This window comes from Acromyrmex echinatior, chromosome 9 (genome assembly GCF_024713525.1).
Source record: "Acromyrmex echinatior isolate Ae372 chromosome 9, ASM2471352v2, whole genome shotgun sequence".
In the NCBI taxonomy this organism is placed as follows: domain Eukaryota; kingdom Metazoa; phylum Arthropoda; class Insecta; order Hymenoptera; family Formicidae; genus Acromyrmex; species Acromyrmex echinatior.
The window spans coordinates 12,730,001-12,745,335 of record NC_141860.1 but is presented as its reverse complement, the minus strand read 5'-3'; the positions used below and the strand labels follow the sequence as shown (position 1 = coordinate 12,745,335).

Here is a 15,335-nt window from a genome sequence, read left to right as displayed (position 1 = left end):
TGATATTATGCTAATTTTTGAGATATAATAAAAAAGCTGAAAAAGATGTAATTTTAATCCTTAAAAAATCATTTATTAGTCGCAACTGATCATTTTTAAATTTATCAATTTACATAATCTATATGCATACAAAGTTTTATTAAAATCAGAATTTAATATCTAATCAGAATATTTCGCAAGACTTCTTTGTGAGAAAACTCACTTAAACGTTGCACATTTTTATTTTCTTAAATTTCTATTTACTATTTAAAATATATATTAACTCTCTACTAAAAATCATATTTTATGCTCTTTTATTTATTCTGTATCTTCTTTATTTTAATTATTACTTTTCACTTTTCTTCATATACAAATGATATTGCCAAGATATATCTTACATTTATGTTATTTTATCTAATATGTTATAGATAGTCTTTTTTCTATAAAATTGACAAGTACATTTTGAGATGCAATAGTTTTACTGTAACAAATAATTCCGCAGATAAAAATTGTGCATTATTGAACTAAAGAAAATATATTGTAGAGTTTCCTCTTTCGGATTCGCAAATATTCTGAATTTCTGTAGGATCACGTCTGACATAAATAATTCCACATAGCGTTACACTAATCAGACATATTTTTACAACGAATGATAATATATCCTCGGGGAGGAGGTAAGCCTTTTGTCGGAGTTCTATCGTTACCTGAGACAGAATTACTCTAAAAGTAGATAGCTACCAGCCGCGTACCCGCGTCACCAATTACGTCGGGGCGACTACGGCTATATAGAAGAGCTACGCCGACTTCGCCGGCTGATTTCTGCGAGTAAACTCGGCGCGACAATCCGTGCACATCTCTCTCCGCACGCAGCCATGAAACTATCAGTGAGTGTTCAGGATATTCTGATTGATTGGCCGCTTCCATTGTGTCGATATTATTATAGTGACGAGATATATTATTCAATATTATCAAATTTTTATTTCGCAGGTTTTTCTGCTAATATGTGAATATTAAGGGTGAATGTTTTTTAATCGGTTTCTTTAATTTCAAGTGTGTGATTGTTAATTGTTTTAATATCAGTCTTATTTAATTAAATATACATTATCTTTAAATATAATTTTATCGCATAATTATTCGTGAAACTTTTTTTACGTTGTATATTGTTAGATATAAAAAAAACAACGGTATCTAATTCTTTGAATTAAAAAAAAAATTATCATTTTTAACTTTCGTATATCAAAATGTGAATCAATTCATTTCTGTGGATGAATTGTTTAGTTTTAAAATAAACAACGTCCATATTACCATATGCACTTATATAGTAAATAATGAATTACATAAATTTAAGTCAAACTTAATACACTTCTTTAGTTAAATTATTTAACTGTATTGTTTCAGTTAACTATTGAGTAAGAGTGGCCGATAACGATTAAAAATAACTTCAATTGAATATAATTTGACATTATGAATTTATCTTTGAAACATTTGTTTAGTTTTATTACTTTAAATTACTTTTAATTTAAAGCCAATTATTATGATATTGCACAATATATCATAACAACTGGTTCATATATATATATATATATATTATTGATTACAAATTTGCAGATTTTTCTTATTGCGGTGACATCAATCGCGTGGGTAAAAACGGAAAATGTAGGGAGATCTGTTCGCGCGCCACAAGAGCAAATCAAGTATGCGGATAGTGACGGTGAGTTTCTTTGATTACTTGCTGTTGAAGATGTTCGGAAACCTTGGTCCCGATATATCGCAATTAATTGTTACCGCTACTGCTATTGTATGCACGCAAGAATAGATTTTCACATCCCAGATCTTTAGAACAATTCCTTTATGATCTCCGACTGAGGTCAATATTGCGTAAACAATAATCGACGACCAGTCTTAATCAATGCCAGAATGACGGAGCGTTTCTTTCGGTGTTGCAGATTCGAGGTTCCATTCGGAGTACCTCGCTCTTCAGGGCCAGTTACGATCGCAGCAAGCGAACGCTCAGCGATCTCAACGTGCTGAGGGCGGTTCATCCCTTCGTCTTCGACAAGCCCAACAACTGGCCCAGCCTCAGCCTCAGCAAGCCCAACAGCAGGCCCAAGCAGGTCCACAGTATTACAGCTACAAGCCGTATTCGGCAGTGCCGAATCATATTAAACAGCTGATCGATTCGGTCTATCAGCCGCAAGCTCCTTATGTTGATCCTACATCTTTCATTTATGGCGGCAACTATTTTGCGGCGGCACCGCAGCAACGTGAGCAACCGGCTCCTGCCGCTTCTGAATATCCTCGTGGTGCATATTTACAACCGGCGGAGAAATACCAATCGATTGATCCTCAAAGAGCGCAGCCCAGGTATGATTACAGCGATAGAAGAGTAGAGCGTCAGGATAGAGTCGCCTATAAGGAGGATTACGAGCAGCAACAGCAGCAGCAACAGCAGCAGCAACAGCAGCAGCAACAGCAGCAGCAACAGATCGTAACGTTTCCATTAGCAGCCGTACCAGAATCTCCAATGCCTACTCTATACTTGGACAGGAATATGCCTACGGAGATCAAGCAATTGCTAAAATATCAGGCACAGATACCATACGATCTTACAGCGAATCGTATTCAATACACACCGAAAAACGTTTTCGTCCCCAAACCGTTACCCAATGATGCCAAGGGACCTTATTATTATCGTAGTAAGATTTACTATCCAAACGATGATAACATTGACGCGGAATATTCGCAGAACAAGCCGGTCGACGAGGAACAGCGCCATTGACCGAAAATTGGTCCATAATATATAATACGATTTATATAATTAAATATTCTATTTCTTGGTAACTTTTGAAGAAAAGTCAGCTGGTTCTAAAACTCTATTGAGTTGAATCTCATTCTCATACCGGAATATAGTTTTTAGATTTTGATGTTATCGAGGCTTTGTTAAAACGAGTGTCTTATATATTTTAAATTATTATATATTCTTCTTGATATAACGATGTATGTCTACCATGTATGATATTTGCCAACAACCTGGTCACTGCAGAATATTTCTTTAGGGACCAAAAATGAATGAATGTTCGCCCGACAATTATAATAGTATTAAATATACTAATTATAAAAAAATTATTCAATTCATAATTAACATAAAATAATGTGTTAAAAAAAATGTATAAAAATGAATGAAAATCACATAAGCAAAAAATACTTCATTAAATTTTATGAAAATTTATTTGAAACATAATTAATGAATGATGACAAAAAATTTATCAAGACAGAAATAAGATGTAAAACTGATTTATCAAATTTCCTTCCGATTAATTTTCTGTTTGTTTTTTATTTCACTCAATATTGTAATTATAATTTTATAATTTTATTATTAATAAGATGTACCTATTCAGTTTTTTTTGCGTATGCATGTAAGATAGAGAATGTTTGATTATATACATGGTAGCATGAAGAATGTAATTTTTTATATGAAATAAACGTTTCCGCTTCTGGTATCATGGAAGTCATTCACCTGATCGTAACGCAATCTTCGCTTTTATTTTAGCTCGCAAGACTTGACGGCATTTCCGCTCGTAAAAAGATGAATTAAACGCGCGAACGAAAATCTGATAAAAGTCCATTTATCGTTTACTCCTTTCAGGAAGTCTCACGTTTTGCGCGACTTGTGATTTAATTATACATGAGGATAATTATTAAATCCTACGTTATTAAAGCAAATAGAGAAAGTCAGATGATTTTTAACTTTCTATTAAATAAAGATATCTGATCTCTCTACGATGAAAGCAATATTTCGTCTTACACAGAAATTCACAATGTAACATTACTATAAGAGCGTGTTTAAGATATAAATTATAAAAGGAAATAAATTGGCATAATCTGAAAAATTCCTTATTGAATCACATAAATATTGGAAATTATATTGCCTGACGTGAATATTCTGATTTGACGAGAGAAAGAAGTATGTGCGACAGCTTGTAACATATAAATTTTATTAATAGATTTCATGATTCTAATTAGAAAGGGATTGGATTCTTATTGATCGCAAAAAAACTATTTAATACGTGGAATTAAATCCGATCAGGCGGATTTCATTTATTGATGCGTGACAATACAAAGTGAGAACATTTACATACAATGTGCGAATTCGAAAAAGCATGGCTAAATAGCATTTCTCCAGACAAGGAAGACTGACAATCCAATTTCGTGACCTTCACGCTTCGTGTGTTAATACACCCGTCGAGTTGTTGCGAATGTAGCCGTGCTTTCATTTTGCGTAATTTTCCTTTTTATTTACTCTTTACCGGCGCCTTCTTGTACAAATAGATAATTCACCAAGGTCGCGCCCTTTGAGTTCACCGATCCTACTTGAGAAAATCGAAATTGTAGTTGTAATTTTACACAGTGATTCATGATAAATCTGCATTGGTAATTATATAATTAATTGCGTAAATATAATTAATGCGTTTACATACATGATAAAGAAGCCACACTGAAAAAAAAATTGGTGTTACAATAAAAAACTGGTTGCTGTAATATAAAAATGTCATATAAAAATGCTGTGTTATATTTTACTATCTAAATTGTTGCAGCAACCAATCTTTTCTTTCAGTGCAAAAATTATCTGCAGCGTAGGAGAAATAATGATAAAAATGTATATTGTAAAAATATGCTGTAAAAAGCGTTTCATTAAAATAAAATATAACTAAATTATTTTATTACATTTGAATACATAAAATGTCTATTTAATAAGATTAATCTTATCACAATAATCTTATCTTATGATTATTTGCAATTGGTTTTTTTGTACATTGTACATTTTTTCCATCGCAAATGTTATTATCTGATAAATCATTTCTATAATTTTGTTGCGTTTTCTTCGTGAATCATCTTGTACGTATTATTTACATACCTTTTATTCATAATCCATAAAAATGTCTCAGTAGAAGAAATAACTCATCGAATAGATATCCAATCAATATCGATACAATAATTTCGATATCAATTAGATGTTGATTTAACATCAATTCAGAGTCGTTTTGGAATATATTTTTACTAGTACCGAATAATGCCATAAGAATTGTTTTCGCATGTCAATAGTTCTGGGTAATAAATCTGTAATTTCATGGGAGATCGACGATCTATCTATCATGATGCGACACGGTGTAACTTTCTACTGTAAACTGACGTAACACAGCATTTCCATCTGTGAGTAAGAACGATTTTGTAGTCAAATAAATGGATAAAGGAGAAATACGCTTCCATAATTGTGTATCTGAAATAGGAATCTATGGAACTAACAATAAGACTTTATGAGTTTAATGATACAGAGCATCAAAGATTATCGAATCTATTGCGAAAATAGAAATCTGTAATTTCTAGGGTTGAGACGAGAATAATATAGGTTTTAGTTGCATTCAGAATAATGCGACATAATTCAAAGAACAATTCCCCTGATTATATTTTTGCGTGTGTAATCACTATCTATACTAATCGTACCAAAATTGCAATAAATTAAAACTTTTTACTCTCTTATTTTATTTTCCTTTAATTTTTCTTTTAAATCCATATTATTATCAGTACTTTAATGCTAGAAGCAACGGAGTGTAGCGCCTTTACGTAACTTGACAGGACAATGATTGAATTCAATGTCGGCAATTAATTGCAGATCTTCGTGGTCTTTACACCGTAACCTTTGAATGGCGATTGCCTGGGAAACATCGTATTGCACTGCATTCTACTGCAGCTATTTCGTAGTTTTCCATCATTGTACTCAAGACTTTTCACAATAAAAGTGAAAATACATCGTGTAAGAGATAAATGCGTCATAGTTGGACAAAAAAACTTGATAAACCGAAACAAGCAAAACTTGAGTCTTTGCAAAAAAAAAATGTATTTCTCATTATTATATAAAATGAAAATAATATCGTAATATATAATTTATAAAATTGAAATTAAATTAATTTGAGTAAAAAAAAATTCTGTAAAATTTTTGTTTTTTTTTTTAAATAAATAACAGGCAAAAATCAATGTAAAAGATCAATGCAAAATAGAAATTTACAATATTAAAGAGCATTTGTCGATCAAAATTTAATTTATTGAGACACAAATAGAATCTGCAAATAGAATTTACAATAAAATTGACGTAAGTGTTACTTGCGCCGGAAGTGATTTTCTTTAATACGCTCGCGTTTGCAGAAAGAGCAATGACTGTTGGAACACGACGTTGGCCGGCCGACGAGGTGCAAGATGGAGGTGGCTCTCGGCGAGTCACATCCCCGTCGTCGAAAGGCTCCTTTTACGTGGCTGGCTATAAAGTTGTTCTGATGACCGCGCGCCCGTCTCAGAAACACTCCACCCTTTAACGAATCGACCAGCTTTCACGCCATGAAATTACATGTAAGTACGCCAGCTGTCTTATGTTAATCTTTTTTTTTCTTTTACTTAACCGAAAGGTTTTCAATGTAGAATACACGCATATTTTTCCACTCGCACGTTTTCTTTTAGCGCGCGATGCAATCGAAATAAAGTCGCGTGCGCCTGATCGTATTGCATATACAAACTAGATATACCGGAAATAAATTATGCGACGATTCGATTAACGAGTGTCATTCGTTATTTTGCGCTATTTCAGTCTTGAAGATTTTCTCGCATATATCTGAAATCAAAACCTTAATCATTATGTGAATCTCGTAGACATATATATATGTGTGTGTGTGTGTGTGTGTGTGTGTGTGTGTGTGTGTGTGTGTGTGTGTGTGTATGTTTGTTCACGATACCATCTCATCACGTCAAAAAAATAAAAAAAGTATGAAATTTTCTAAAAGTGTCATGTGTGTCATTTTATTGCTATGTATTGCAAAATATTTTTTCAGTTATTAATTGGATCATGAATTTATCTCTATATTTTACTCTGTATTTTGTACTTCCGTTTTTGTATTTCCGTTTTGTATCGCGAAAATTGAATGCACTCTTGTAAGGTTTCATTTTATCGTGGTCGCAAGACGCGAAAGCAAGACGGGAAGTTGTTTTGTCAGAGATATTCAACTCCGCCTTCCGTCGAAAGGTAACGAGCGTGAATAAAGGAATGATGGATGTCGTGCATTTAATTGCATCGTAAAGAGACGAATCATAATGCTTCTTAATTACCGAGGTCGCTGACCAAGAGTGCATTTCACGACCCAATTAGCCGCGGATACGAGTGATCAGGTTTTTGCAATCGTGCTGCAAGCTCGCGGATTGAGGTTTCAAGAAAATAGTCTTTGTTCCATCGATCACTTTGTTGTCAATTCGCTTTGCTGTCACGCTGCATACATACTTTTCTCTTATAAGAGCTAAATCCACGTATTATTCTCTTCTTATAAAAATTAAACCTACCATGAGATAAGATAGACACTCAGACAAAGAAAATATAAAAAAATTTTTTAAAACAACAAATATTAAATAAAATTACATATTAGTTTAAATGTATTTTAGTCAGTATTACAATATCCTTTCGTCCAGATTGCTTGAAGAAAAAGAAATATATGTAGACCTCAATAATCAGCATGCGTGTCGCGACTCGTTCCTCGAAATGTCGCTCGGTTTCCGCGTTCTGCAAGATAAAACTCGCGTAGAATTTGTCGTACATGCGATTCTGAAGCATTTTGTCTCGTGACAGCTGGTTACAGAGATAGACATTTTCGAAACGAGTCGAAGTTAATTTTTTTCTCGAATAATCACATTGGGCGTGTCTGGACGATTAATGTCTATCTCACTTTCTACCGATCGTGTTCGTTACTTAGTACATTCGATCGCTTGTAAGTCGCGAGTCGACTTGCGACTTGCATTTTTTCTTTTTTCTTCTATCTATCTTTTTGTGTGGCCGCGTTTCTAACAGTCTTGCGATCGCGAATGTTAACTAGTAACGTGCTCACCTTTTCCCCGATTACCGTGATTAAAGATTCATGTACTCGCGGACTTTCCCTTCCAACTTCCCGGTGCCGGTTGCTCGATTCGCTTCCATATATGCAATATAGTACATACCGTAAGACAGATTCAGGTTTAGTGCCACGCGCATTAGATAATGATCTTTGATCGTCTAGTTGCGAAATCGAAAGCACTTAACATCGAGAATGAGATAAATGCTTGAATGTAATGTAATGTTACATTCCGATTTTATCTTAATGATTAAAAAGATCAATACAATAATGAAAAATATAATTGTATTATTTTATACTAACAATAAGTATTTACTTAAAAAAATATAATGAAAACTGTTGTGTGGAATTGATAAATAATTTTATTTATTCTTTTGCATAATGTACTTTCTCTTTTATTGCCAATACTTAAATATTGTATAAATTGTAATATATTTTACCATGTCTTGTTATGACGTATTGTATAAAATTCTGTCATAAATCTGTCACAGGTTTTATTATTAACGGCACTTCCCATGTGCCTGGCTGAATTCACAATCCAGGGGCCTAGTGACGGACATCGACGGGCTCAGGGTCTTAAGTTCAGCGAAGAGAAAGGAATAGAATACACAGACGCGAGTGGTAAGTGTAGATAAATATAGACAATGCGACTAGAAATTATAAAAACGACCAGAAATTATGAAAACAATTTGTAGTGATTTTAAAGAATGTTTTCTAGAATATTTTAACTTTTTAAAAATTAATTATATATATATTTTTAACTATATTTTGAAATAAGCATAAAAATTCTTTTTTAAGCATTTATCTCTTGTTTTTTCTAACTTTTGTAATCTTATAGTTATAGTAATAGTTAAATATTACTTGAAATAAGTTCCTATATTTAGATAAATGTAATTTATAATTTCTTTATGTATATGTTTTTTTACGCAGTATTCTTAAGTGTTTCGGTTTTTAGAGGGAGGGGGACCAGGAGATTTCACCATTCAAGGTGCGACTGACGGTAATAGTAACTTCAAGATTCAAGGTGCTACGGATGGGCATTCAAATTTCCAGATTCAAGGGCCTTCAGATGGTGGATCGGCCACTTACAATGTACAAGGACCGATCGATCGATACGGTCAGCCTACATATCAGGAAGATTACTCTAATCAGGGTATCAATGCAAAGGCGCTCCAGTATAACGATCCTAGCGGTATCGTCAACTTTGCTTCATGAGCTTTATCACATTATATTCAAATGTTTATATCCAAAAATGTTCATATCCAAATCGATCTGATGTGAATATACATTGAAAGGTTATAGAGTAAACTGGAGGTCGTATGATCGTCAAGCACGTCCTCAAGCTCAGGCAGAACCGCAATATGTGCAAGCTGCGGAACCAATTGCACGACCAGCTGCGCCCCGACAACGAGTGCAACAACCGCGAGTACAACCTCAAGAGCAACCGGAACCACAGCCAAATTATAGGCCTTACTCTAATGCACCGCCACAGATCCAGCAACTGCTCCAGTTCCAGCAGCAAATTCCGTACATCAATATAATTCCGGAACCATACAGGTTCGAAGCATATTGTTCGAAACAATAAAAATATTAAATAAGATTACGTATATATAACATTTTTACTTATATTTTGTTGATATTAAGTATTATCTGTTATTACTTAATCCAAATACGCAGTTTTAATGATCCTTAATCAAATTGCAGATTCGACGAAGAAGCCGCAGTGCGAGCTCAATCTCAACAGGTCCAGGAACATCTCAAGAAGTTGGTGCAAGAGGCAGCGACTGCCCCTTTACCTGATCCCGTGGTCGCGTCTGCACCTCGTCAAAAGTCACGCGGCCACTCCAGGAGCAAACGTCAGGCTCAACAATACAATAAAATATCCCAGCCGCCGGCGGAACCGCAACCTCAATATTCACCCAATCTGCCATCTCACTTGCGCGAATTGCTGAGATATCAGGCGCAAACCCCGTACAATATAATTGCTAATCAGATCGTATATCGTCCGGAGAAGCCATACGTGCCGCACCCCGTGGACCCACAGCAGCAGCAGCAGCAGCAGCAGCAGCAGCAGCAGTCTTTACAGCAAGCACAGTACCAAGGTCAGGGTGGCGCCTACGAGAGTCAAGCTAGCACGTATACGCAAGCTAATATACAGCCGGCGTACCAGAACCAACAATATCAACAGCTCGGCTATAATCAGCAGCCTGGCGTAAGACCTGTCACCGAGAGTCAGTACTGACGAGGTCTCACCTTGACGAGGTGTTCTTCATGGCCTTTCGTTTATTTCAATTGATAGAACAAGTCTTTTAGGACTGGATTCTATTATGTGATAAATTACGACCGAGTTTTTTTCAATTTATCAAAAAATAAATGAGATGAAGATAGAGTAAACGTTGCTATTATTTTGTAAATTTATTACAAGTTAGATTTTTAAACAAAATTACGATCAAAAGAAAATCATAAATAATTCGAAATCTTGTATATCTTTTTTGGTTCTTTTGAAATAAAAGGGGAAAAATATTTTATTTAATGTAATATTTGTTAAATAATAAATCTGTGTTTGAACGGTGTAATAATTAAAGGTTCTTTTTATAGATCAAGTTTGATTATATAATATAAAAATATTATAAATATATCAATTTTTTATTTTTTAAGTTTATTGTCACTTGAATTTTAAATAAAAAAAGTTATTCGTCTTCGATTTTATCCGACATATAAAAAATATTTTGACAATAAGTAAATCTACAATCTAGAAAGTATATTCTTACAGATTTTCTGTATACGATCAGTAGTTTCAATACATCATAAGAAGATAAAGCGAAATTAATATCCGAGAGTCAATTTTTTTCGTAATTCTTATAACGAAAGTAAAATAAAGCCAAACGTTAGGCTCGCAATAATATACGATGCATTGATATATTTAGAAAAATATCGATAAATATTTGAAGTAAAAATATATATAACAAGTTTACCTGTATTATAGTTTTTTTTTATTTTATATATGTTTTCACAAATAAAATATTTGTGATTGTATTCTGAAAATGTGTATCTGTTTTTTCATTTAATTTAGCTACGGATGTAAAAAATGAAGCGAGGTAATTTGGATAGATTAACTATCTGGATTAACAGAAATAAGCCGCTTTGCGCCATTACGTTCAGTTTTGTAGATAATCAAGAAAATTGATGAAAAATCTGTAAAAATTTAAACAATTGAGGAAATATCAAAAGTAAACTTTTGCTATTTCTTATGCTTTACTTAACTTACAAAAATATAAAATCAGTTTTGCAATTGCATTAAATGTCATATTTACATTTGCTCTTTCCTTAAATGTTTTAATTTTCACAGATTTGCATCATGTTTCTTGATTATCGATAGAGAAAATTGGATGTGATGACGCGTATGATTTCGAATTTAACAACTCAAGATTTATAAGAAACATCTATTCTTGAATTTAAGATTGCTATGAAAATAAATGTCATTATTACCTGGCAACGTTAAATACGAACAGACATTTTTATTTTTATGTCAAAATATGATATATAAATTATACTTTAGAAAAAAAATATATTGTAGAAAAAAGTCGTAAAAAATTAATACATTACTTATAAGATGTTCATTAATCCAAAATGAATGATATCAATACAAAAATTATTTCTTTAAAACGAATAAAAATATCAAGTGTTTGCGTCTATCAAAATAATTACTGTGCGAAGTGATACTTTTTACCTACTTTTTCCCCAATTCATCGGTCGAATTGATAAAGATACCCGCAGAAAGTAAAGGTTTCAATTAAATATCTGGTCTGGACTAATTTTTTTAAAATGCATTTTCTAACAGGTTTTATAAGATACAAGTTAGCATTAAATTTAATAGATTTTAACAACAAATCTTTTACAGATTCATATGTAATACCATTTAAATAATGCTTTTTAACATTAATATATTTAATTAAATATCGATTTAATGGAATATTAATATTTCATTAAATATTATTACATTGAGAACGTATAGTCTGTTATTTATTCTATTTAAACTCAACGCATCTCGAATATCTATCTTTTAATTAAGCATGTCATTTTTATTCAACTTTATGGGCTTGGGTAATAATGCATTATTATGTAGTAATGATAATAAGCAAATGTATATTTATCTTTGTTAAAAAAAGATATAAGTATGTAGAAAGATAAGGAAGAAGAATTGAAAAACTATTGGAAAAAAAAGTACGTTATACTAAAACATGATAAATGTTACTAGACAGTCGGCATTGTGTGACCGCTTTGCCTTTATTTATCTTTTGTTATAAATAAGAGTTTAATCCTCGTCTCCTACTAACCGAGTTATCATTTCCACTTTGTCTACAACATACTTAAGATATAGAGAAGAGCGATTTTTGATTTGGAATTTTTGATTTGGTAAGATAAACAATTTGGAATTGATTAACATATTAAATTCAGGATGTATAACAAATTGCTAACTCTCGTACTCTTTAAAACTTTTAGAGTAAATGATAATTTTGAAGAGTGCAATCTCACTATTAAAAATTGAAAATTAAGTAAGATTCCACTCCAAAGAATTTAGACAGTATGATACGATTATTTGTGCTTTTGTGTATTATAATTTTTTTGACACTATTTTTTATATGTAAAACCAGTGTAGCGACTATAATACATGCAAACAAATGATAAAGCATAAGATTCTTAGAATTCGCCGGAATTAATCGTTTAATTTAAAATTACATTTAATTTAAGATACGTTAACATCAGTAATAATTAAACATATTAATCTATGAACTTTTAATGTAACGTACTTTTCTTTCACCAATAATTTTTCAATTCTTTTTTCGCTACTATATCTCTTTTTAATAAAGATACATACATTTGTTTAGTATCATTATAATTCTTGCAATTGCATTACTACTTATTAATGTATTACTAACCAAGCTCGCTACTCGTAAAAGTTGAATAAAAATGACATAGTTAAAAGACAGATATTCGAAATGCGTTAAATTTAAATTGAATAAATAACGGACTATACATTTTCAATGTGATATTGTATTTTGATCTTTGTTTATATATAATTTAGTTCTATCTGCATATATTTATTATTTTATATTATTATTTTATATTGTCAATTATCATAATTCGGATCTTTCCTTGTATTTCGTTCCACTATTTGATTTCAATTTTGATCTAATTTATTTCTAACCTCAATTCGAACTTTCATTGAGTATGTAATTTTTTATTCAATATTTTGCGGTTGATAAAGATTGTTATTAAATTGAAGCTAGCTTGTTTCGCTTTTGGTTATACAGTTTGGTATGTAATGTTTGTTAAAGCAAATTCTATTTTACATCTATTTTGTTCGCCCATAATTTCTAATTAGATTTATTTTAATTTATTGTTAATCATCCATTTATTTAATTAATAATAATAATACAACTAACTTTATATAATTAGTGTAATAGTAACAAATTTCGACAAAAATTAATTGAGTATTAAATTGTTGCGAAGTAGTCGAGTTTAATTTCGCGTTACCTTTCTAAATATCAAAATTTATTATGTTAAAAACAACCTGATTTTTATTTATAATAAAAGTTATAATTAAATTTCAATATTGTAATTCATAATTTTTATTTCTAAAAAAATTTATTGCTATTGTTACCTCTGTAATATATCTAATTGTAATTTTTAATACTTTTTAGATTTATTCCAAGTCCAAATTTTAGATATTATTTTTTAATTAATTTACTTTAATTTACTTTAATTTTATTCTACATTTTTTATAATAAATATTTTTCTTTTGTTAATCTCAATTTTTTACTATATAAGATTTATTTTATCCTCTTGTGTAAAATATGATCTCTTGAACAGTATTTTGCGTTTAAGTTTCCAAATATAAAATTAGTTTCAGGTTTTACGACATTGACTGAAATTATATGAATATTTCTACCTTATTCGATTAATTTATCTAAGAAAGAAGGATTCAATATTTCTCATACTATGTCGCAAATACTATGGACTGTTATGTTAGCAATTTTAATCATGGGTAAGAAAATATATATTGCTTAAATTATATAAAAAAATATGTTTATTTGGAACTAATAATAAAAAAATATATAACAAATATATATAAAATAATACACAAATGTCAAAATTATTACGTTATGCGTAAATGTATTAAACTAAGAAATAATGTATCTCGAAGATAATTTTAATGGAAAAGTGGCTTTGTATCACACACAATATGATAAACGATAATATAAATATTAATGCATATATTATAAATATTATTTTTATTTAATTATGTAAATTATGTTACTGACTAAAGTCTAAACCGAGCATATTGAATTATTTGGGAGAATCACGTTGCCTATAAATGAACTGCCTCTAGCACCATTTGCTTACATCTCATTAATTACCTATATCAGATCATTTATCTACATGTATAATTGCCTGCACTTCCATTGCCTATATGTACTATTCTCAGCTTTAAAACACAAATTCTGTTTTAAAACACAAATTTTCTTATTTAATAACTAAAATTTTCTGTTTTAAAACAAACTCTCTGTATTAAAAGCACGCATTATTTATTTATGTAATTTAGCTGTAATTTTGTATTTGTGAATACAATTGGCAAAAGTACATGTTGGCAATCGAGTTTTAAGCAATCATTCATGTAGAAAATCGAGCTGTATGTAAACAGTGTAAGCTGTAAGTAATCACAATTTATTGTAAAAAATCGCTTAAAATTTGAGCAAAGCTGAAATTTTGTTACAGACACATTGTTTGAATTTTCTAACAAAATATTGTTTGAATTTTTAGCCATAGTTGTATCAATTTCTAGGCACGTTTTTTTGAATTTCTAGTTGCAGTTCTATGAACATTTCTAATCCCAATACTTGGATACTCAGACATTGTCTGAATTTTGAATAGGTCTAAATATTTCTGTTATTGTGACGAAAATTTATCAAAATTAAAAATATTAAGACCGTTGGTTAAAAATTCAAACTATGTTTAAATATTCATGAGATCAAATATATTCAGAAAATTACAGCTAGAAATTTGGAAAAATATTGTTAGAAACTGATATTATTATGGCTAAAAGTTCTCATATTCTCTGTTCGAAAAATCAAACAATTTGACTATATGAAAATTTCAACGTTTGTCCGAATTTTGGACAATATATTACAATGTAGGTAAACAGAGCTCTCTTGAATTATTTTTATATTTTTTATTTAACTATATAATTTTATTTAACTATATAATTAATAAACTAATTAATGTAATAAATTTAAATTTTACAAAATATAATAAATATATATTGATTGATGCATTCAATTATAATTATACAATATCGTGTATGCAGTTATAATATAATATTTGTTGTGTAGCAGTCGTTAACTTATAACAAATTTTAACAATTATTTAATT

General features: G+C 30.8%; 2 protein-coding genes across 2 annotated transcripts; both read left to right on the top strand.

Moving 5' to 3' along the window:
* Nucleotides 1-783: 783 nt before the first annotated feature.
* LOC105149847 (uncharacterized) lies at nucleotides 784-3,506 on the top strand. The gene is made up of 3 exons (XM_011062545.2): nucleotides 784-863; nucleotides 1,588-1,690; nucleotides 1,926-3,506. Exons 1-3 carry the CDS (start codon nucleotides 852-854, stop codon nucleotides 2,756-2,758), a joined length of 948 nt encoding a protein of 315 aa, XP_011060847.1. The 5' UTR covers nucleotides 784-851; the 3' UTR covers nucleotides 2,759-3,506.
* Nucleotides 3,507-6,216: 2,710 nt separating this feature from the next.
* LOC105149897 (uncharacterized) lies at nucleotides 6,217-10,946 on the top strand. Its single transcript, XM_011062624.2, has 5 exons — nucleotides 6,217-6,381; nucleotides 8,393-8,522; nucleotides 8,857-9,093; nucleotides 9,197-9,458; nucleotides 9,606-10,946. The coding sequence occupies exons 1-5, from the start codon at nucleotides 6,370-6,372 to the stop codon at nucleotides 10,141-10,143; spliced, it is 1,179 nt and encodes a 392-aa protein (XP_011060926.2). The 5' UTR covers nucleotides 6,217-6,369; the 3' UTR covers nucleotides 10,144-10,946.
* The last annotated feature ends 4,389 nt before the right edge of the window (nucleotides 10,947-15,335 follow it).